General features: G+C 47.1%; 1 protein-coding gene across 8 annotated transcripts in view; it reads left to right on the forward strand.

Annotated features, from left to right (window-relative positions):
* Positions 1-12,096: 12,096 nt before the first annotated feature.
* CFI (complement factor I) overlaps positions 12,097-24,272 on the forward strand; it is a 29,762-nt gene continuing 17,586 nt past the window's right edge. For all 8 annotated transcript variants that reach the window (XM_090036698.1, XM_090036699.1, XM_090036700.1 and 5 more), the window contains exons 1-6: positions 12,097-12,241; positions 14,983-15,301; positions 16,295-16,448; positions 17,704-17,885; positions 19,542-19,652; positions 22,828-22,944. In XM_090036698.1, the coding sequence (XP_089892824.1) occupies positions 12,182-12,241; positions 14,983-15,301; positions 16,295-16,448; positions 17,704-17,885; positions 19,542-19,652; positions 22,828-22,944 (943 nt within the window). In that variant the 5' untranslated portion in view covers positions 12,097-12,181. The remainder of the gene's footprint in view (positions 12,242-14,982; positions 15,302-16,294; positions 16,449-17,703; positions 17,886-19,541; positions 19,653-22,827; positions 22,945-24,272) is intronic.

Consider the following 24,272-nt stretch of genomic DNA (forward strand, 5'->3'; position numbering starts at 1 on the left):
ATCCACCCTGGTCACCAATATCAGCTCGCAGGGACTCGTAGCTTTCCTTAACATAGAAAGCTACACCCCCGCCCCTTTTAGCCACACAATCCTTCCTGTACAGCATATAGCCATCTATACCCGAGGTCCAGTCATGGGAGGAGTCCCACCAGGTCTCCGTTATCCCTATGGCGTCATAACTATTTGCACTGAGCAGGAGGACGAGCTCCTGCTGCTTATTCCCCAAGCTTCTGGCATTTGTGTACAGGCAGGCAAGTGTCCCCTTGGGAGCTCTTGCTTTGCCAACAGATTGTACCAGGGCTGGGGCAGGGGTGGGCTCCCTTAAGTGCCTTGGTCTGCTGGCTTTGCAAGGTTTGCTCAGCAGGCCAGCAGTGGCAGTAGTCCCCCTGCCCCCCCGGCAGGCTTAGTTTAAAGCCTGGTGGAGCAGGTCAGCCAGTCTGGTTGAGAAGAGCTCCTCCCTAGCATAGAGAGGTGGAGGCCATCTCTTCCCAGCAGCTCGCTGCATCTCATGCCAAAGAGCAGGCTGTGGTCATGGAAGCCAAAGCCTTCCCAATGACACCAGCGCCGCAGTCTTTGGTTAACTACCTGGATTCTCCTCTCCTCAGCCTGTAGGCTGAGACTGGGAGGATCAATGAGAACACCGCCTGTGCCCCAGACCCTTTAGCCCCACTCTGAAATCCCTGTAGCGCCTCATGACCCAGCTGGGAGCGCTCCAAGCCATGTCATCGGTGCCCACATGAATAAGGAGCATGGGAGTCTGTGGGCTGGAGGAGCTTAGGGATCTTCTCTGCAATGCCTTGGATGCAGGCCCCTGGGAAGCAGCAGACTTCCCAGGATAAGGGGTCAGGGTGGCAGATTATCCCCTCAGTCCCACTCAGGATGGAGTCTCCCACAACAAACACTTCGTGTTTTGTCTTAGGGAGAGCGGGGGGCTGTAGTTGCAGTTGAGCCTGTGTTGCCTGTGGGAGCTGGCAACTCAGCAGGCTCTGCTGGGGCTACAAGAGTTTCATGCCTGTTGCTAAGCTCTGGTGGGGCAGAGGCCTTGGTGCGGCGGGCCTTAGGGCCCTTGACTGGACAGAATGGGAGGTCCCGGAGTCCTCCCTTGTCCTGGAGGAAGACCGTGGTCTACCCTCTGCCTCCTGGGAGAGAAGGGCCTGGCAGTAGGAGTCTATCTTCTGCTCACAGTCCCTGGTGGCGCCCAGTCTCTGGACTGTGGCCTGGAGCTCCTCCAACTGGCACACCAGAGACCCCAAAAGAGAGCCGATCCCACAAGGGGAGGTAGCCATGCTTCCGGGCCCCAGAACCTGAAAAAGGGACAGGCAGCCCCCACAGCTGAGACGAAGGGGCTCCATTTGTGTGGAGCCCGGAACCATGTTATAATATATATTATAGACATTTATTATATACATGAAAGTATAATAGTTGAGAGAATGCTGAAGGAAATGGCGTCAGGCTCTTTCTCTTCTTCCTCTTCTCTTCCTGCTCTGGGAGCAGCATGCAGCTAGCAATGGAATGGGAGCTAAAAAACAGAGTTCACATCATTGGCACAATAAAAAGCAGATCTTAGGGCCGTGATCTTGCACCAGACCTGGGTCCAGTCACGATTGTTCTCTCACGCCTGTGTGGCTTTAGCAGTAGCAACATAAACAGGCTTATTCCTCCTACTTTCCAGCTGGTCTATGATCTTTTGCTCCAACCATTAAGTTGAATAAGTCCTGCAGTTCTTCCCAGGTCCAGTTGGGTCCATGGGCGTTGGAGGTATCAGCCTCCTGCTCCATTGCCTCTATTCTGCTGGCCTTGGCTTTGAGACATGGCGAAGCAGTTCATGGTCAACAGCAAGTGATTCACGAAAGGCGTAATTTGGGGGTCGGCTTTATACACATGCTGTCCTTGCATGAGGATCTTGGAAAATTCCAAAGATTGTGAAGTCATCACCTGTGTCTTACAACACCCAGAGGTAATGAAGGAACCCGTTTACCAAGAAAGACATGGTAATGGGCTTGAGCATAAGCTCCATAATGTTGCAAAAATCGATCACACCTGCCCGCTTGTGCACAGTGAAGGCCATTTTGTTATTGCTGAATAAAACAATTTTATGGAAGAAGCACAGTCTGTTTTTGCTGACCTCACAAAAGTATTCAGCTGCCTGGTCCTACGTTAATAGGAGAGGACTAGGCAAAATCTTATGTTTGCAAGCTTGATTACAGTTGTCTTGAACAAAGACTTGATGCAACAGAACATCTGTTGCTTCTTATCTCAGGACCAAACAAAGGCTGCACAAGCACCCGGTGACCCAGGGTTTTGTTTTTGGGTTTTTTTCATAGACATTTGGGCTGGAAGGGGTGCTGGAGGATCATTGAGTCCAGCCCCCTGCACCAGGGGCAGGAAGTCAGCAGGGGTCATAGGATCCCAGCAAGATAAGCATCCAAATGTGTTTTGAAGACGTTCAAAGTGGGTTTCATAGTTTCATAGCTGTTATGCTTGAACCACCTCTGGTGGCAGTCTGTTCCAAACCTTGGGGGCTCGGACAGTGAAGAAGTTCTTTCTTATGTCCAGCCTGAACCGATCACAGCAGAGTTTGTGACCATTCGATCTTGTCATCCCTTGGGGGGCTCTGGTGAGCAGTCGTTCCCCCAGATCCTGATGAGCATCTGTTACTTGTTGAAAAAGCAGTGGTCATCTATTGAACGCAGCTGGACAGAGCTCCTGACCACAACACCCCCTCCCCTCCCCACAGAGATCTGAGAAGTGGATGATGAGGGGCCAAATGGAGAATCAGGACAAAATACATGAGGAATGGGAAGTGGAGAATGGAGAACAACACAGTGAAGACTCCTCCAACATGGAGAATCTTGAGGACATGGGTGAGCAGGAGGAGGAGGAGGTGGAGTTGACAATGCTGCTAATGGAACTACTGCTGGCCTTGAAAGTAATACAATATAACAATATATGCTGCACCATGGGATAAGCATGATAGTGTATTCAGCATCAGCGTATCTCCAAGCTTTATAAGAATTGTGAAAAAGAAAATGGAGATATTCCGAGGAGTGGGAAAACCAAGAGGCATACAAAGAAGTGGAAGATGACTGGGCTCTGTGGAGAAACCTCAGGAGCAGCATCCACACAGTCTGGGCCTGCGAGAGCAGCTTGGGCTGATGGGAGCAAATCGTGCTAACCACTTGGAATGATCAGCAGTAGCTGGAGATGTTCTAAATGACCAGGGAGACATTTTATCATATTGTCTCAATGCTTGGGACACCAACTGTGAGGCAGAATGCTAACAGGCATCAGGACATCCTGCCAGACAAAAGAGTTGCAATGGCTATCGTGAAACTGGCCACACCGTCCAGCCTCCACTACATCGCGAACCAGTTTGGCGTGGCTCCCTGCATGGCTTGGGTGGCAACATGAGATGTATGCCAGCTGCTGCAGGATATCGCTGAAAACAAATCTATTTGCCTGGGAAAGCTGCAGGAAGTCATAGATGGCTTCAGTGAAAAGAGGTTTCCTAACTGCGTGGGGGCTTTAGACAGCACTCACATCCCAATGCAGTCCTCTTTGGGGAGGGGGAGGTCTTTCACAAACAGGAAAGGATTTGTCTTCATGATCCTGCAAGCCGCGGTGAACCACCGGGGATGGTTCATGGACATTTTTACAGGGTAGGCTGGCAGCGTGCGTGATACACGTGTGCTCAGAAACTCCCTGCTCCCTGGCCTTGTGGAGAAAAGACATTTTGCACCCAGAGTCTCCAAGACAGCGAACACTGCTTACCCACTAAAGCTCTGGCTCACCAGCTTCATAGTGTGATTGAGTGGGGGGCGGGAGGCATATTCCCCATGGAAATTGTTCCAAGCCCTGGCAGCTTGGGCATGCTGGGAAATTGTCTCTGATATGTCCTCCCTAAGAGGTCTATATTGAGCAGATTCTTTTTGGTATTGGGTGGTGGAACCGGAGCGTGCTCCATTCACTCCATGCATTGACCTGGTATTGCAGTGCTTCCAGGACTGGTGCAAAAAAACAGAAAAAAAAAAAAAAAAGTCCTAAAAAGCCAGGAAAGTAAGAGCTCACCACCGTCATCCGTCGCAATCGCCAAACAACTGGGGCAGTAACACCCACCCGCTACTGTCAACCCCATACAATTCTGATATCATATCAATTATATAGGTGTTTTTTAAATCATATGTATAAATTCTCATTACTTTGTAACCTGGTAGGAAGGGATGGGGGGGATGATTCACATGCCTGGTTTTCGGGATCGCCATGGGGTCGCCTACTGGGAGACTGGTCTGAGCTTAGGCAGGTGCAAGTGACACGGTTTTGGGGTGATGATGCCCTGGTGTGGGGGTGGGGAGGGAACTTAGCAGGAGAGTCCCGGTGGGGGGCAGGAAGCAGGGACTGTGGAGGCTGGTTTACATGTGCTTACTGCTGTAATTCTTTAGGAAAGACATTACTGGGTGGTAGGTTGTGATTTGCCTCTCGCTACAGAGAATGACACAAGGGACTTAACTCGCTCAAAAGCGCATGACGTGCAAAGACAAATGTGACATACCAAAATAACCTTAGGTTAAAATTTTAAAGTCACGGTAAATTAACAAGGATCAAATGCCATGGCATGTACAAATGCCCCCTGAAACATCTTAGATTAGGACAGTATCCCTACTCCCACACATCATTAGACGCAGAAATCCGAGGACACCAGCCCAGCAAATGCAGCACTTAAAGCAGTAGTTTCAAAAATGTTGGATCACTTTCAGCCTTCAGAATGTCTCCTGGGCCACTATACGCCTTTATTATCAAACTTTTCATTGAAAGCACTATAAAAGTTCATGGGACCCAATGTGATCTTCAAACCACAATTTAAAACTTAAAACAAAGCTCTCACAGACGAATGGAATAAATCTTTAGTAACAAGTTTGATGTACATATGCAACCTGAACTTCTATCCCTACCCCCACAGAAGTTGCATCCTCATATTATCATGTTTTTAAAAATGTGTTTTCTTCCATTGTTCCTAAGTGAAATGACCTTAGTGAAAAAGGCTGTGTGTGACGGCCCCAGTGCTGTTGGAGTGGACCAGCCTCCTGCCGGCTAGTGGCTGTTCTGTGAAGTCTCGGGGTTCAGCTTCAGCCAGTGAACATAGTTGCCATGCAACACTTTTTTGCCTAGTGTGATTTTCGTCTGCCCCTGGAGGACTAAAGAAAAAAATACCTCTGTGATCTCTTAGCTTTGGCACTTTATCACTTACATCCTTAAATGAAATAATTGAAGAGCTAGTTTTGCATTTAAGGTTGCAGCATTGTGCTGAGCTGTTGACCTGTTAGCAGCTGATATGATCTCAGTTGAATGCTGTAGTGCTTCTGTGGTGAGCATAGCTGCCTTCCAAGCTAACCTAGGGTTTATAGCAGGGGTAGGCAACATTTTTTGGCTGGAGTGCTGAAAAAACCACAATGCGTACCTTGGAAAGTGCCAGAGTGCCTGCATGCCGGAAACAAAAAAGGAGGGCAGGGGGTACATGGCAGGATGCCCTGCTTGTGCCCCTTATCCCCACCCAAAACCCCTGCCCCCCAGCCCTGCTTATGCCCCTTGACTTCCACACAAAGCCCTGGACCCCCAGCTCTGCTGCCCCTTGCCCCCACCCAAAGCCCCTGCCCTCAGCCCAGGCTCTGTGCCTATCAGCAGCTACCCAGAACCTGGGCCAGCTGCAAACAGCTGCTGCCTCCCCACCCTGGCCCCCGCCCAGCTGCCTCCCAGCCTCAGCCCTGGGCTCCGGGGAGGCAGCAGATACCAGGGATGCTCCCCACTGTGCTGCCCTCACCGCTGTTTCTGCAAAGCAGCAAGTGGAACCTGGCATGGCAGGACACAGCAGGGAGCACAGAAAGCTGCCTGCTGCCCCGAGCTCCCCACTGCCATGGCCACATTTCCCCTGCAGGTGGGGGCAACAGCAAGGGGCACAACCCTGCGTGATGCCCACACTGCTTCCTTGCACAGGGGAAGTGTGACCCAAGCAACATGGAGCTTGGAGGAGCAGCCAGCTCCCAGCCCTGCTGCCCTCCTCTGGGCCCTCCAGAGCATGTGTGACCTGTAGCGGCAGCACACAGGGGCTGCACAGGGAAGGTGCCTGCTGCTGCAAGCTCCACAATGCTCCAGTCACACTTTTCCTATGTGCAAGGGAGCAGTTTGGGCAGCACACAGGGTTGTTAGAAATGGAATATTGTTAGAAATGGAGTATTGTTAGAAATGTACAGCTTGCACCTTGCACCGGATAAGAAAGAAACACTGCCAAGGACTTTTTTCCTTTCCCAGCCTTGCCACAGCTTTTCTTATACTAAATCGCAGACTCTCCCCCAGCTTCTCCCTAGCCTTTCTCATACAGATTACAGAAGCTGGAATTCAACTGACTGTGTCCTTGAAAGGGGGGGGGTTGAACTCTTGGTGACCTATAGTAGTCTCTGAGCATGCTTAATTAGCTGATGCATATTTACCTCTCTGCCCTGCATACTTAAGTAGTTAATTATACTATACACGCGATGTATGTAGTGATGTAACCACATGTATGCTTGTATGAAATGGAAGTGAGCTGTAAGAATTCCTGTTTCTACACACGTGCCCAGGAGGGAAAAGATAAATACAGCCTGCAAAATTCCTTGGTGGGTTCAGAGTAATCTGAGTTTTTGACTCTGCTCTGACCCTATTTGCAAATACACCTTTTGTGCCATCTAATGAGTGTGTCTTTGATTTTTGTGGCCTCCAGAGAAACGAACCGCTTTATGCATCAGGGTTGTGCCCCTCACTATTGCCCCTGCCTGCAGGGGAAGTGTGGCCAGGGCAGCAGGGAGATTGGAGCAGCAGGCCGCTTTCTGCACCGCCCCCCAACTCCACCCCGTGCCCTGCTGTGCCAGGTTCCACACACTGCTTTGCAGAAGCCGTGCAAAGGCAGCACAGCAGGGAGCATGCCTTCCAGCCCCAGCTGCCTCCCAGGGGCCGGGGCCGGGGCGGGGCCAAGGCTGGGGAGGCAGCAGCTGTTTGCAGCAGGGCTTCCATCCTTTCCAACCAGCTGCTGGGAGCAGCTCAGGCTCCATGGCTATCAGCAGCTACCCAGAACCTGGGCTGGCTGCAGCCAGGAGGCTACAAACAGCTGCTGTCCTCCCACCTGGCCCTGGCTGAAGGACCTTTGTTGTAGAAATCACTAATTGAACTACTGCTGTTTTTGACAGGCCAATTGTTTGGGTGGTGGGGAAGGAAGCATACAAAAAATAGTTAATGTTTGTCTGAAAAAGCTTAAGTGTTGATCTGCTGGTTTCATATGTTTGGCTCCTTTTCTTCCTCTGCCATTTTAAGATATTTTGTAACCGAATTGGCTTACACAAGCTGGAAGGTCTTCAGATGGTTTGTATTGTAAAGAAGACCTTCCGGCTTGTGTAAGCCAACATTGAGACATTTCTCAATGTTTTTTTAGTATTCAAGATGACTGAGAAACAAGTCAGTGACAAATATGTGTAGATAACCTATATTTTTATTTCCCATATATTAAATGTTTGTTAACTGAGTATTAAACTCTATTTAAAGTACTAAATATTTTGAAGACAACATATAACAAAACCCAGGAAATTTCAAATTGAATCTTATGTTCTGACCTTAGCCTGTAATATGGGTAGTACCTGAAATAAATGAAGAGATGAGGTTGGCATATTGAGGAGCCATCCTTGTGCCCATACTGTGCCCATGGTTTGGAAGAAGTGATGATTGTTGAACATGAAGTTGTTATGGGTGAGGGTGAAGTGGATATGCCAACGTCTTCATAAGCCACCTAGAGAAAAAAGTTCTAGAAAACTGCACCATCAAACCTGTACTATACCTGCATTACATAAAACAATATTTTTATCATCTGGACTCACTTACTGACCACAGGATTAATAACAACTATCACTTCTAAATCAGACTTTTTCTGGAATAACTAACATCAACTTTCTAGATACCATAATCCACATTCAGGATTCATAGATTCATAGATTGCAGAGTCAGAAGGGATCACAAAGGATCATCATGTCCGACCCCCTGCCCCTGGCAGGAAAGAGGACCGAGGTCAGATGACCCCAGGCAGGTGTCTATCAAGCCTCCCCTTGAAGAACTCCAAGTTAGGTGATAGTACCACCTCTCTTGGAAACCCATTCCAGATTCTGGCCCCCCTTACTGTAAAAAACTTCTTCCTAATGTCTAACCTGAATCTACTCTCCACTAGTTTGCACCCATTATTCCTAATTACTCCTGGGGGTGCTCTGGTAAATAGCTCATCTTCAATTCCCTGTTGTCCTCCCTTGATAAACATATAGGCGGCTACAAGTTCCCCCCTCAGAGGTCTCTTGTGAAGGCTGAAGAGACTCAGATCCCCCAGCCTCCCCTCATAGGGTCTTTCATGGAGGCTACTAATCATGTGAGTGGCCCTCCTTTGAACCCCCTCCAGATTCTCCGTGTCCCTCTTGAAGTGCGGTACCCAAAACTGGACACAGTACTCCAACTGCAGCCTGACCAATGCTGCAGAGAAGGGGAGCATCACCTCCCTCAAACTGTTGGTCATGCAACTGCTAATGCATGACAAGGTGCAATTGGCCTTGTTGATGGCTTCATTACACTGACGGCTCATGTTCATCTTGGAGTCAACTATGACTCCAAGATCCCTCTTAGCCACTGAGGAGGTCATCTCCCAACCTCTAGATGTGCTGGGGATTCCTCCTCCCTACATGGAGTACCTTGCATTTATCCTGGTTGAATTGCATGCTATTTCATTCTGCCCATTGATCCAACCTGTCCAGATAGACCTGTATCTTCTCCCTGCCCTCCGGTGTGTTAACTTTGCCCCATAACTTGGTATCATCTGCAAACTTGGAAAGGGTGCACTCCGCACCCTCATCCAAATCGCTGATGAAGATATCAAATAACACCAGTCCAAGGACCGAACCCTGCCTACCTTCTTCCAGGCCAAGAACAACCTGTCCACCACCACTCTCTGGGTGCAGTTCCTAAGCCACCCACCTGACTCTGTAAGCATCCACTCCACAGCCTGCTCTTCCCTATGAGAATAGGATGTGAAACTGTGTCGAAGGTCTTCTTAAAGTCCAGGTAGATGACATCAGCCTCAGCTCCTATGTCAAGGTATTATGTGACCTGGTCATAAAAGGCTATGAGGTTTGTCAGGCAGGATCTACCTGTAATGAACCCATGCTGGTTTCTTTTCAGCATCATTTCCCCTGCTGGGCCTTCACAAATGCACTCTCTGATGATTTTTTCCAGTATTTTCCCAAGTAGACGTAAGACTGACTGGCCGAAAGTTACCCAGCTCATCCCTTCTCCCCTTCTTAAAAATGGGCAGCACATTGTAGGATGGCACCCTACAAACCCCATATACAAAAAGCCGTGCTTATGCCTACAAGACTTCTGATCATCCTAAGCACACCAAAACAGCTGTAATCTACTCAGGCACTTGGATACCACCGCACCTGCTCTGAGAAGAATACCCACCTGGCCAACTTAAAATCTTCCTTTATACAACAAGGACACTTTAAGAGAAATAGACTTGAAAGAGATTTGAAAAGTAGATTTGAAAGAGCAATCCAGATACCACACAGTAATCTGCTACAATGCAAAAAGAAACCCTGCTGTGACTGCACATCTCTGGTGGTCCTTACCACCCCACACTGGAACTGATCGGAAGAATCATCATTGATCAAACTACAGCTTATACTCAACAAACATCAGACCTTCCTTGAGGGAAGAATTCCCAACCCTTCAGCTTCTGGCTTTCAAATACTCCCCTAACTTTACCCACCTCATCATTAGATGCAAACTCTGCCCCTATCCAACAGGCATCAAGTGGGACATGAGCTTGCCTTAGCAGCCAGTGCTTAACAAGTCAACACATCTCCACTGCTACTATAACCAGCAGCTCCCAATCAAGGCCCCCGTGGTGAGGGGCAGGTGCTGCACAGCCAGGGCAGGACATAAGACAGAGCCACGAGTGGGTCATCTGGGGGGTGCAGTGAGGGGGGGGAAGGTGGGTCCCACCACTGCACACACCCTGGGAGACCATGGAGACATTTCCCTTGGATCTGCACCTGGGGCAAGGGTGGATTGCCCGCAGTCTGCCCTGCCCCACATGCACATCTGCGGTCACACACCCCTGTGCCCTCCTGGGGTGCATGCAGCGGCTGGAGCTGCCAACTCCCCAGCACCCTCCGGATGAGACACTTGTGGCTCCATCCTGCACTCTGCCCTGGCTAGGCAGTGCCTGCCCCTGCTCCTGCCTCAGCCCACTCCCTCCCTCAACATGGGGGCCTACGGGAGTGGGCTATGGGGAGCAGGCTGCAGCCACTCCAGAATTTGCCGTATCCCCCCCAATACCTCCTCCCAGTGCCACCACCAGGAAGAGCCTGATGCTGCTCCAGCCCCAACCCACAGCAGCAGCCCATCGCACCCCACCCCTCGCGCAGATCCAGGGGCACATGCCCCCCCATGCCTTCCTGAGGTGCAGATAGTAGTGGGAGCCACCTCCCCAATAAGGCTCGGTCTGGTGTCCTGCCCTGGCTGAGCAGCCCTTGCCCCTCCCCTAGCCCCACTCCCTCCCCTATGCCCCTTCCCCCACAACAGATTTGTGAGGGGAAGCCCCATGGCCCCAGTGAGAGGGGGGCAGAGATTAGTAGCCCCAGTGAAGGGGTGGCCCCAGTGAGGGGGTGGTGTGGAGCCCCAGTGAAGGGGGGCAGTGGCAGATGTAGAGCCTTAGCGAGGGGGTGGCCCCAGTGAGGGGCGGAGATGAGGAACCCCAGTGAAGGGGGGGAAAACCAGAGGACTGAGAGCCTAGTATGTTTTTATATAGAGAGAGAGAGAGAGTTGCCCCAGGAAGGGGCCAGGGCAAGCTTAGACCCGGTCAGGTAATTGGCTGGCCACTACCGCAGTGAGGGTCGTGGGAGAGGCTCAAAAGATGGTACGTCTGCCACCCAAGGTATGAGCTAGCTAAAGCCTATGGCCTAAGGGGCCTACTCCAAGAGGGAGCAAGGCAGTATAAGTTGTCGATGCGTGAAAGAGACCCTGTGAAAGAGGGTGGAGTGTGAGAGGCCTTAGTGAGAGGAGGGAGGTTTGAATGTGAGTGTCTAAGGCCTGACAATGAGGCCTAAGCTTTGTCCGGCTGTAGGCCGGGAGCACTGTGACATCTGGATGCCATCTGTAAGGCTTGGACTGTGGTGTAGGGAAGGAACAGACCCCCAGATAGCGCCCCCTGGCATCGGGGCAAGAATGGGCAGCCTCCCACCTTGATTAATATCTTAATTAATTAACAAGGTGTGGCAGACGAGTCAGGTGTGTGGCATGCCCAAAGGCAAGTGGGTAAACTAGCACTGTGGCCACAACCATGTTTTCTTCATCTCTGTGCATGCCATCACCAGGAAGCCCCTATTCATAACAGAGAATTTTTATGCAGGACATCTGAAGTCATAACTTTAGTTTTCTGTGAGCCTGTCAGCACCACATTATGTAGGATATTTTTTCGTTTTGCATGCAAAAGCAGTTGTGTTATTTCTGGCTTTTTGGAATCTGAAGTGATTTATGTTGGTTATTTTTTTCTTTTCATTAAAAAAATGTTCCTGCAATTTGACTCTCCCATAGAGAGTTTGTTTGTACTACTTGCCAAAGCATTGAGCAATGTACCAAATGTAATCTTGAATGATGACCATCTAGGTTGTTGAAAAGTGATGCATGGTACTTCCTGGTATTACTTCTAGCTGTTGTGAAGAAATGTATTCTGTTCCAGAATTATTTAGAGACACATACATGAAGCCAACTAAGAACTAGGGTAGAATTTCCTGAGAATTTCTAGGATAGGCTTAGCAAAAATCAGCAATGTTTAGCGCTTGGAAAAGTAAATTCCTAATGGGATTTTCCCCTTAATAATTTACTTTAAAGACTTTACTTTCGTTATCTTCTCTTGTTACCGTAAGACCAGATAAACTGAGACAGTATACTTACAGCGTGCTCAGATTTATCAGTCAATGTGAAGGTTCTTGCACTCTGTTTCTAAACTAACTTTTAAATATTTTACTAAAGGTTAAAAATTAAACACAGACAAATATCTGAGATTAAAAACAATCCTAGCCAGGGAAATTCATCGAAAAAAGAAAGATAAAAACTCTGCATCATGAAAGTATTGCTGCTCTTGGGTTTTTCATGTGTCTTCTTTTGTACTTATGGAGGAAAGGTAAGAATTTCATTTATTTTAAATGAAACAATTAATATTTTTTTCTTAAATACTAACTGGGAAAAATAGATGATTTTTAAATTTCCTTTAATGGTACTGATATAATTATTCCAACCTTGAATATCTAAATCTTGATATATATTTTTCTTTCCTTTATTTATTCTAGTTGGGTATTATGTCAGCGGGCCAAATCTGTATGGAGTTTCACATGGGTTCAGGGTTACTCCTAACTTGATTCAGTTGCAGGAATAGGGCCCCAGGTAGTCAAATTCTTCTGTTTATTCTCAAGCTATACTCAGGCAAAACTTCTAGTGAAATATGAGAATTAAGCCAGAATAAGGACAATAGGATCTGTCTCATTGTTTTGATTCTATCAAGAATATAATTCAATTAATTGAATAAGTACTGACCCATGAATAACAGGACAAATTTAATATGATTACACAACAGGGTAAAGTTTCTATGTGAAATCCTGTTTCCACTCAAATCTGGAACAAAGCACTCATTATTTCAGCAGATCAGGATTTCACTGTAGTACCTTAGACTTGAATTGTATTGATTTAACAAGCCCGTTCAAGAATGCCAAGCCAAATCTGGGGGCTAACTTTTTTCTTATATCTGTATGCAGAAGTCTGATTGATGTAATTTTTATGTTTCAACATTCTTTTTATCTCAAATAGTAGCAAGGAAAAGTGGCAAACCTTCAATGAAATCAGGTCCAGATTAACCATTTAGCAGACCCAAGGCAGGGGTGGGAGAGGCCAGGAGCCAAGGCCTCCCCACCCCTAGAGCAGCTACAGCAGGGGAAAGAACACTTTCCCCTCTTGGTGCTGCCATTGCAGAGGCGTGTGACTTGGTTCTCATTCACTCACTAGCGAGTTACCATGAGCAATGTAGTATAAGTGAGGAGAGGACTCATTTGGATATTTTACTTGCATAGTCCAGGTATATGCAAGATAGGTATGCAAATGAGTCTCATTGTTTGTTTTGTATTGCTTTTGTGGCTGGCCAGAGAGTGAATGTGAACTAGGTCAAAGCTGAAAAAAAAATTATATTTACCTAGCAGCACCCTCCCCGCAGGCATCCAGGAGAGGGGAAGGAGAGGAGAGGAGGGAAGGCGAACAGGGCCCTTTGCACCACACTGCATTCCCCCCCCCACCCCTCCCCCTCAGCTCAGGGCCCTAGGCATGTGCCTAGTTTGCCTATGCATTAATCGGGCCCTGAATGAATTATTGGGGCTCTGTGTCAGTATAGGTGTAAACACAACTCATATGGGCCAGAGCCAGAACTACAGGGTAGCACAGGCCACCAACCAACAAATTTGTGTTTGTGCTTGAGGCAAAAAAATGTATGGCCATGAAATATACCAGTATTTAAAGTTCAAGTTTGCAAGAAGTTCATTATACATAATTGTTTCCACAGTAGACCTTAAAGGAAAACTTTAGATTCAAATCTCTCTCTCACTTAATTTGCTCATATGTGCCTCCTTAAAAATGTGTAGGTTACACTTAAAATCAAAGAAAATTAGGCCAGAAAAGAACACCTGTTCTGAAGCATCCAGCTGCAATTTTGCTAGTAGCAATTTACAGCTGTGCGAAGCTTCAGTCCCTGATTCGATTAAGCAAAAATTTGGCCTGATTCGGTGGCCAAATCTCCAAATCCAAATCAAATCAGAACCCTCCAAATCAATTTGGAGAGATTCAGAAAGATTCAAAGATTGGGACATAGACGCAGCTTTAAATGTTTTTTCTACATACCTCAAGGTACCAGGTGGCTCGTCAATGCTGTAATGCTGGGGCAGGTGCAGCACCTCACAGGAATGTGGGGGTCACTTCTGGGTCTGCTGGTGAGCATGCAGGGGGGGCCCCCATGCCTCCCCAGCTGAGTGACTGCCTGCTTCCTGGGTCTTGGGGGGCACCTGGTGTCCCCTCGCAGCTGATCGTCAAGCCAGCAAGGCACAGGGGGGCTCCCCTGCATGCTCCCCAGCAGGCCTGGAAGTGGACCAGAAGTACTTGCCACTGAGCACGTGGTGGGGCCCCTTGCACTCTTGTGGGATGCTCCATCCACCCCAGCATCTCAGCGTTCACGAGACGTACTAGTACTTTGAGATATGTAGAAAAAACTTCTAAAGCTGTGTCTATGGCTGAATCGCTGATTCTCTAAATCAGCATCGAATCTTCAGATTCAGATTCAGCTGAATTGAATCGGGGACAGTGGTCCAAATCAAAAAATTGAATCACTGTCCCTGACTTGAGCTGAATCTGAATCCAAATTGAATGTAGCCAGCTTCATACACCCCTATAGCAATTTACTGTAAATCCCACTGAATGGTCAATTCATCATACTTTTTTAATGTGTTCAACTTCTGGGGTAAAATTTTCTAATCTGCTGTGTACTAAAACTGACATATTGAAAAGGCAAGACTGTTACGTATGCAGGAAATCAGAGAGAAGAGACCCTGGTGAGAGATTCAAAAAGAAAGAGGGTTAACCAAACCCCAAATAAGTTTTAAAAAAAAGGAAGAAAGAGGAAGAAGATAGTGTGGGGCGACCATATATAATACTAAAAACACCTGATGTGAAAGACCCTTTTGATACAAGAAAAAGGGTAGTGATGGGCCTTATATAACACCCAGTTAGAATCAGCTGAAGGACATGCAGTGCTTTCAGTGGATTTTGAAATGGACCCAAATAGCAGTTATTTGCTTCCTAGACTTATTTCATTTTTTTTCTTTATTTTAGGTCTTCCAGAACCAGACCTCTGAGTACAATAAAGAACCAGTTCAGCTGGTTCAACCAACTCACAAGGAAACATACCTGGTAGAAGAATGTTTGAAAGAGAAATACACACAGGACTCTTGTCAGAAAGTTTTTTGTCTGCCCTGGAAGAGATGTGTGTCAGGAAATTGTATTTGCAAGCTTCCCTACCAGTGCCCAAAGAATGGCACCTCAGTGTCTTCTATCAATGGAAAAACATTCCGAAATTACTGTCAGCTGAAGAGCTATGAATGTCAGCACCCAGAAGCAAAGTATATGAGTCAAGGCAATTACATACATGGAGGTATTAGAATCCTATTTTCCAAGCATATAATGATAACTTGTAGGTACTTCACTCTCTACAGATTAAAAACAATGTTCATTTATTTGCAAAGGGAAGAAACTCAAGAAGCCACTTAGTGTTTGCCCATGTCCCAAGGCAGGATCATCCATAGCTATACCATTCCTAAAGTCTTCTGTCTAACCCAGTGGTGCTCAACCTTTTTGTCTGTAGGGCTGTATGGGCATTGCCCAATCCCTCCACAGGTTGTGTCTGGCCTGTGGACCCAATCTGATGCACAGCATACATGGTAGGGACCCATCTGGCTACATAGTGGGAGGTTGGGGGCGGCTCTGCCCTGATCCAGCTGTGAGGAGAAAGGGGGCATGGCCCAGCCCCATCCCTGCCCAGTTGTGGGGGCAAGACGCAGCCCTGATCCAACCCTGTGGGAGGAAAGGGACATGTCCCAGCCCCAAGCTGACTAGGCTGGGTGGAAGGAAGCATGGTCTGGCCCCCGGGAGGAAGGGGGCATGGCTCAGCCCCAACCTGGCCAAGTGGAGGGAAAGGGGCATGGCCCAACCCTGCTGAGAGAGAAGGGGGCATGGCCCTGCTCCAACCAGGCCATGTAGAAGGAAGGGTGTGTGGCCCAGGCCTGATCTGGCCATGGGAAGTGGGGGTTGTGGCCTGGCTCTGGCCCACAACGTGGGGCTTGAGATCTTGGAAGTGGGGTGGGGGCATAGTATTAACTGCCACTGCTTCCCCACTGCCAAGGCACGGGGAGCCCCACGAGAGAGATTGTAAGGCTCTGTGAGCTGCATTTGGCCTGTGGGCCAGAGGTTGAGCATCTCTTGTCTAAGCCATTCTTAAAAAAACTCCTTCGATAAGATTCTACAACCTCCCTACATAATCTATTCCACTACTTGTCTAACCCTTCCATATTTTTTCTGAGCTCATCTTTCCTCTAATACCCTTCTGCAAGAATAACAGTGTTCTGGGTTATATATTTGCTTGTTTTAGAGACGGTTGACGTTTCTCTGAACTATGGAGATTCAGAGTCAGAGGGTGTAATTCAAGTAAAGCTTGTGAACAACACTGAGAAGTTATTTCTGTGTAACAGCAAATGGAGTATGAATGAAGCAAATGTAGCCTGCAGACACCGTGGCTTTGAAGCGTAAGTTTTGTAGGGTTTTTGTATAGAAAAGGGCAATGCTGCATGGGGAAACCAGTGTTGCCAGGGCACCACCAGGTGATGGAAAGAGCTGCCACTCTCAACACCCCCAAGTTTGTTTTTGAAGCCACTGTTGCAGGACCAGGAGACAGTGTTCTCTTCACTTGCTCCACACACATGGGTGGCTAAGCACTACCTTTGACACCCAACTCCCCAGAAAGGGAGTGAGTTCTCAGATAAGAGAACCACAACTGATCAAGCAGGGGGGCCTACAAGATCAGCCATTACCATCTTGGGTTGGCAGAAGAGACCCCCAATTAGTGTTGCCATCTTGGGCAGCTTTCAGATAACCCAATCAGCTGTTCCTGTGATGGCAAGAGTTTATCGGTCAAATTTTCCAGGGAGCCTATTGTCCCCTGGCTAGAGAGCATGATCTGAGGCAACTTTGTAGTGCTCCAGTCAAGGGGCACTGCACATGTGTCCATGCCTATAACACTCCATTCTGTAGCTGCAAATGAATTTGTGTCTAAGACCTAAGTGACAATTTCATGCTACATAAGACCTGTTATCCTGCAGTAAAACCCCACAAAATAACTATGAGAGAGAGTTCAATTCCATCCTGGCCATTAACTTTTCAAGCAACATGGGCAGGGATTTGTACCAAGACAGAGCACTGAGTCTTGGTTGAGCATTACATATTTGCCATGACAAGCCTCTGTAATTGCTTATTTACTTGACACAGATTTCTTAATGCAGGAGAATATCAATATTAAAGCAAGAATAAGGCTACCAAAAGATAATTTTATTAAGGGCTCAGTCTGGCTCTGATCTCACCACTTTTGGCTTTCACTCACTTTGGGAGAAGTCAAAGATACGTAGCATGATGCAGGATGTTCCCCAAATTCTTGATTAAAAAAGTCCACATACAACTAAAGGTCTGACCCTACATGTTTAATTGCTGCCCATGATGAGGCACAGTGGATTTGATGGGGCTATACTTGGGTGCAGGGAATAATTGTATTGAACAATTTGCAGACTAACAACCCCATTTTGTTTTACCTTTTCTTCCAAAAGAGACATCTTTTACTTACCCCTTTTTATTGACTGACCGTTTTATTGATGGGGTGTATTTTTTCCTTCTCACCCTGTTGTGCAGCAGGGTGGTGGTGGGAGGGGAATCAAATCAATTCTATATCACAAAATAGAAGGAAGTGTATTCTGTGTTATAACAATTGTTTCTTAAACTGTATCTTCGTAGGGGTGCTGAATATCACAGAAAGACATTCACTGTCCCAGAACATGCCAACACTTCATCTTGGTGTCTTCGAGTGATGTGCAGAGGACTAGAGACTAGCCTAGCTGAATGTAAATTAATTAAGAGATCACCTCCAGGTGGTGTAAAGAATTTTGCTATGGTGGCATGCCATAAAGACCAGAGAGGTTGGTAAAAAGAAAAAGAGGTTTTTTTAGACGCTCTTAAGGTTCTTCATTTTAAGCTGCACTATCAAGCATGCCATCATAGACATACCATGGGCACTGACAGAAGTGACAGTTTGTTGTGTGATTGGGTCCCTGAAGTGCTGTACAGCCATGCCGTTACAGAAGCGCATGGCTGTAGAGCACTTAAAAATTGCTTGATTGTGTAACAATCTGAACCCTCATTACATGAAGGTTCAAATAAAGGTGCTCCAGAGCCGAGTGCCTTCATTAACTTATGTCAGCATGTGCTGGGAGCAGGATTGAGCTGATGTGGCCCATCTCCACCCCCAGTGCTGTCTTCAGAATGGGATGGGGAGAAAGGAGGAAAAGGACCTTGGTCTGGGGTTTCCCCAGCCTGTGCTGGAGGTTGAGGTAGGAGGAGGGCTCCAATCCACCTGCACCACCCTCCAGCCTAGGCTGAGGAAACCCCAGACTAAGCCATCTCCACTCTCTTCCCCCTTCCCATTATGAAGATAACACTGGAGCTGGGAGCAGGGGGCTGTGAAGCTTGATCCCCCAGTCTCCCAGACCCAACAGTGAAAGTCAGTTGGGTCCAGGGGATCACTATAACTCATGGTGCTTCTTGCAAAGCACCATAAGTTACAGTGGGGAGTGCATGTCTGTCAGTAATCTATAGAGAGGTATTGAATTGCTTTTTTGTAAAATTTATGATGATTTTGAGCTGTTTAAATAACGATAATAAACAAGGAATACAATTAAACTTTGTACCCAAAATACTCTGAAAGACATTCAGAAAGGGTAACATGACAAAATATTTTATCCCCAATTGGATTCACTTCCTAATCAAGAAAGGCAACTCTAAACTCCTTCTCTTGACCATCTTGCATCCTTCTGGATAATTTCTAACACTGGTGGAGAGATTCTCCTAGCCATTGCTCTTTTCAGGAAGAAAATGCAATGAAATTAAGTAGCTTCAAAAACCCAGAGCTGGATTGTATGAATTCTTAGTGCTTTCTGCAAGGGGTTCATCACCTCAGATGACTGAACCTGAAATAATTCCTTTACCGTTGTAAACTAGTCCTTGTCAGTCCTTGTCTGAAGTTTTTTTTATAGTTCTTTGTTTTATATGTAAAATATGAAGATATATGGCTTTGAAGGATTGGGGTTAGGTTGCAGGTTTTGGGGGTTTTAGTGTTGTCGGCTATTTTGGTAGCATCAGAGAGAGATGCACTTGGCTGGGGCAAATTATAATCTGCTCTGTTTTTGATATAATCACAAAAGCAAAAATTTGGATACTCCTGAACACAATGTCTCCTTCACAAGGAAGAGTGCCCATCACATTAATCCCTAATACCATTGAGTAAAATGCCTGATTAATAGTTTTATTTGAATACTTAACAAAGAGAGTGGTTTCCAGGCAGCTGGAAGGTGGAGAAGGGAAAAAACAGGGAGGCCATACTGAAGGTCTAATTAAAGCCTTTTGAAATCAATGGAAAGACACCTACTGAATTCTCTGGGCTTTGGAGGAAGCCCTAAAATGCAAGGGGGAGGGGAGTAGCTAATGCAAAAGTATGCTTATAAATGAGAAATTGCCCAGTACATTTATAGACTTGTAGAAACTTCCAAATATAGTTAATTTTTGTTCCTGTCTTACAGAATGTACACCAGAGGAATTCTGTTGTGCCAATAAGAAATGCATTCCTCTGACAGAAACCTGTAATGGGATAAATGACTGTGGAGACCTAAGTGATGAATTGTGTTGCAAAGGTAATAATATTGAGTCTGCCTCAATGTACATTCTTTTATGTAACTTCCCCAAGAACTCTCAGAGGCATAAGGCATTATCAATTTGCTTAATTTGAGCTGTGGAAAAAAAGTAATTATTTTGTTTATAGGTAAGTAAAGAAAGTGATCCGTCATGTAACTTCTTGAAGTGCATAGATAATCTAAGAGTGTTAGGAGAGACAGAGTGGCATTACTTAGGATGCAGAAAAATATTGTTGTTAAAAATTAGTTTGCCTGGTTGAATTAAAAAAGATTAGTATTTATAGGAAAGTTTTGATAGTAAAAATAGATCTGCATCTTTTCCTGTTAGCAAACTGTCCTTAAACGAAGTTAATATCATCTCAAATGCATTACTCATGAAAAATAATTCACAAAAACATATCTGAGATGATTCTTGACCTGCAGATCATTCATGACAAGTCACTTTGGTCAGCATTTGAAATTCAAGCTGTGGCTAGTTTGCCTGAAAACAGAAGAGAAATAGGTCAAATAACTGAAGTGGAGGACCATACGTTTTAAAATGAGGTTAATGTACTACACAGAAGCAAGCAGAACATACTTATGAATTCAAAATTCATTTCCACAAATAATCCTGATTTTGGTTTTCTTATTAGTGTTCCTGTTAATAAATTTGTCTGCTAGAATATTCATAGAAAGTGAATTAATAATGGATGGCAAACAAAGACAAAAGTAATTTTTTATTAAAACATAATGAATATATCTGGCCAACTTTTAAAATTGCCAAATGCGTTTTGGCTTTGTATTTTTCATATAGGTATGCTTATAACTACAGACATCTATGCTTACAACAAGGTCCCTCTACCAGCACATTTACAGGTTAGGTAAAGTCTGCAAATAAACTGTAGGTAAAAGCACAGGAAAAAACTAGGAGTTTTTTCTTCTAATCCTATACTTGCACCTAAGCTATTCAACAGAACATGTGCTTATAAGTAAGGCTGTGTGAGGCTTTGGACAGAGCTTCGTATCCGGAGAAGCTTCAGATGCTTCAGGATCCAAAGCAGCACGTCCAGGTCAACATGCTGGCCTCATTTGGTTTCCCGAAGCGCTTCAAGCCACCTGTGATTGGGCCATAGGGTATAATGGGGGAAAAATAACATATCTATAACTTTGTCCAATTTAGATGAACTTTTTTGTCCAATTTAGATGAACTTTTCCAGGGTGGTAGACTCTGCAGAGAGCATGAAGCCTGACAAGTTTCAAGAATATTGGTGCAAGTGTTTGCGGGGAATGGCACCCCAAATTCTTGAAAGCAAAACTCATGTCGTGTCTAGCCGTTACAACATAGCAGGGTGAAAACTGCAAGTTTCAAGATCAGTGCAGTGGTTTGGGGGGAACTGCCCTTCAAGCTGGGGCTAGCAAAACTCGTGCCATGAGTGCTGTGGGACTGACCGTCTCTGTCCTGGGGTAGGGAGGGGAGACACTGCTGCAGGCCTGGCTGCTAAGCTGCTGTGCTCCCAGTTACCAATCAATCAATCATGATTCACCCAGGGACCAGGGACTCAGGGACCAGCTCAATACACAGGACCTAGCTGCTGCATAACGACTTAACAAGAGCAATTAGCACCTACAAAACCAGGCTGAGGAGAGGAAAGGATCAATTCAGACAACCAAGGGACCCAAGGCAGAGCCAGTCTTGGCACAAGTTTTGCCTGTCAGCAGCTAGGGGTGCAGGGCCCCAGAACCCCCCACACCCATCTCCTCCACAGCTGGCAGGCATTGTGGCCTCAGCAGGGGCCTCCATCCCTGCAGCTGTCACCCTGCTGCGTCTTAACACACGCAATGTCATCCATGGCACAAGTTTTGCTTGTCTGCAGCTTGAGGTGCAGCTCCCCCAAACCCCTGCACCTATTTTCTTGAAACTTGGCAGGGTTTGCAGCCTCAGTAAGAGCTACCAGCCCTGCAGATTTGACCCCCACATGATGTAACATACATCAGTGACAGGAGTTTGGCTTTCAAGGATTTGGGGTACAGTTCTCCCCAAACCCCTAAACTGATCTTCTTGAAGCTTGGCAGGTTTCATGGTCTCAGTAGAGGCTACCATTCCTGCAAGTTTCATCCAAATCAGACAAAAAACAACGAAGTTATAGATATTTCATTGATTCCCCATTATACCCTATGGCCGGATCGCTGAGGAGACTCTGAAGCTTCAGAGCCACTTCAGCCGGATTGAGGGGGAAACCCGGTCCAGGGCTCCAGATTAGATTGCGGCCATCCGAAGCGGCCAGCTCTGAAGCTGGATCAGATCGCTGCCGACTCACACAGGCCTACCTGTAAGTCACTTAGGCCCGCTCTACATGTGCAGGCAAAGGCACGATGGGATCTCATGCACAATTCACAAATTCTCACCTTCTGCCATGCCACATGTCCTCAAGGAGTGCTAGGGACCATGGTAGCCATGATCCCCAAGGTCTGGGAGTTTCCCACAACCCCAGGCACTAAGAATAATGGCAGTTGCGATCCTCAAGGCCTGGGGGGTTTATGCAGCCTGAGCTCTGGGGATCACAGCTGTCTTGGTTCCCTGAGTCTGGGGGTTTTGCACTAGCTATGTCAGTTGACAGGGCTCCCAGCTGCAGGGGAGACCCTACTACATGTGCAAATTAAAGTTCGGTAGCAAGCAACTATAAAGTCAGTACAGTTTTTCAAAGTCTAAGTAGCTGGTTGGAGGGGTTATTATATGACAACTGCTTTCCCGGTAATTGGCAATTAACCAGTTAATTGTACAATACCTTTAATGTGTAGAGGGGAGCATTAGAAGCATAGTTTAGGCTTCTGCTTTTGAAAATGTTAGCCCTACTCCAGGGAGCATCCTAAAGCTACTGAAATCAGGAATGCTAACAAGAGAGGAAGCTGAGTGATGTTTAGCTGGGGTTGATGTTTTCCAACACAACTTTTGGAAAAAATTAGCAAGTAGTCTTGCTCAATAAGTTTGGGAACTATTGCTAAATCTTTGTTGCCTTGAAACTGAAAATTATAGAGTATACAGAATTAACGGCATCCATTTCATCTTAGGTTTACAGTGTCTGGTGTCATCATATAGTTACGAACATCTGATTTGGAGATATTATTTTTGCCATGTGTTAAGCTGCTGAACCTTTTGCCGCCATTCACATAAATGGTATTCTCTTTTCCTCTACAGAATGCAAGAACAAGAGTTTTCTCTGTAACTCTGGTGTGTGTATTCCAAAGACTTACCTCTGTAACAAGGAAATTGATTGCCTTACAGGAGAGGATGAACTACAAGTGAACTGTGAAGGTATTTTTTGATAGCTTTATTTTCTCTGTCCTGATCACTTTCAACTAAAGCATAAAGAATGCTTACATATTTCATCCCTACTTATGCAAAGGGAAGCCAAACAATTATTAATGGAGTCATTGTTTTATTTTGCTTTGAACTTGCTCTTCCCTTTCTTGCTGGAGGTGTCATGATCATATACCTTTGTAAATCTGAGGGCGGAACTGTTCAGCCATTTGCTTCCATATCTATTTCTGATTTATAAGCTCTTCAACAGTAGCTCAGTTACTGATTCACCTTTACCTTTTTAGTTTGGCTCTGGGTTTTGTTTTAGTTAATCAGCTTGATAATGCCAAAAATGTGCTGAGATGGCTATATTTCTTCTGAATACAATACAAAAAAATCTTCATTCACATAATTGGAGCATGTTCTCCAACAGCTGCAAAACCATCAACAAATTTTAGTTACAGAGATACAAAACCTACTTCTATATCTATAAAGAAAATAAAGAGATAAAAATATTCTGCTCACTGTCACGGATGGCCCCGCGAGCGGCCGTGAGCTCGCGAGCGCCCCCTTGCCGTGCCAATTAGGGTGGTCTGGCACCCTCTTCTCGCCCGCCACGTCTTTGCTGTTAAAGTTCAGAATGGGAGGCTGCCTACTTACGCCTAACGGCACCTCGGTGGCATCCCCTCCGTTCCAAAGTGGGGTACTCTCACCCCAGCCTTATGGGCAAATGCGTGCCTCCAAAACCTCCCCTTCAGCACGCCCCAAGCCTCGCAGCTGTCCCGGGGGACGTTGTCCGGTCCCCTTCCTGTTCTGCGCCCTCTCTGGGGCCTGTACCGCGCTCTCCGCGCTGCGCCCTCTCCGGGCCTCGCCCTCCCTGGGGCCTGTACCGCGCTCTCCGCGCCGCGCCCTCTCCGGGCCTCGCCCTCTCTGGGGCCTGTACCGCGCTCTCCGCGCCGCGCCCTCTCCGGGCCTCGCCCTCCCTGGGGCCTGTACCGCGCTCTCCGCGCCGCGCCCTCTCCGGGCCTCGCCCTCTCTGGGGCCTGTCCCGCGCTCTCCGCGCCGCGCCCTCTCCGGGCCTCGCCCTCCCTGGGGCCTGTCCCGCGCTCTCCGCGCCGCGCCCTCTCCGGGCCTCGCCCTCCCTGGGGCCTGTCCCGCGCTCTCCGCGCTGCGCCCTCTCCGGGCCTCGCCCTCCCTGGGGCCTGTCCCGCGCTCTCCGCGCTGCGCGCCTCACGCGCTTGGGGCTCAGGTGGCCGTAGCCGTGCCTGGCCCCCTGGCACTGTGCCCCTACTGGGCACCCGGAGCCCCCAAACTGCTGGGGAGCCCCGCTGAGGCCTCCTCGC

This window comes from Crocodylus siamensis, chromosome 2 (genome assembly GCF_052110815.1).
Source record: "Crocodylus siamensis isolate JL-2025a chromosome 2, ASM5211081v1, whole genome shotgun sequence".
In the NCBI taxonomy this organism is placed as follows: Eukaryota; Metazoa; Chordata; order Crocodylia; family Crocodylidae; genus Crocodylus; species Crocodylus siamensis.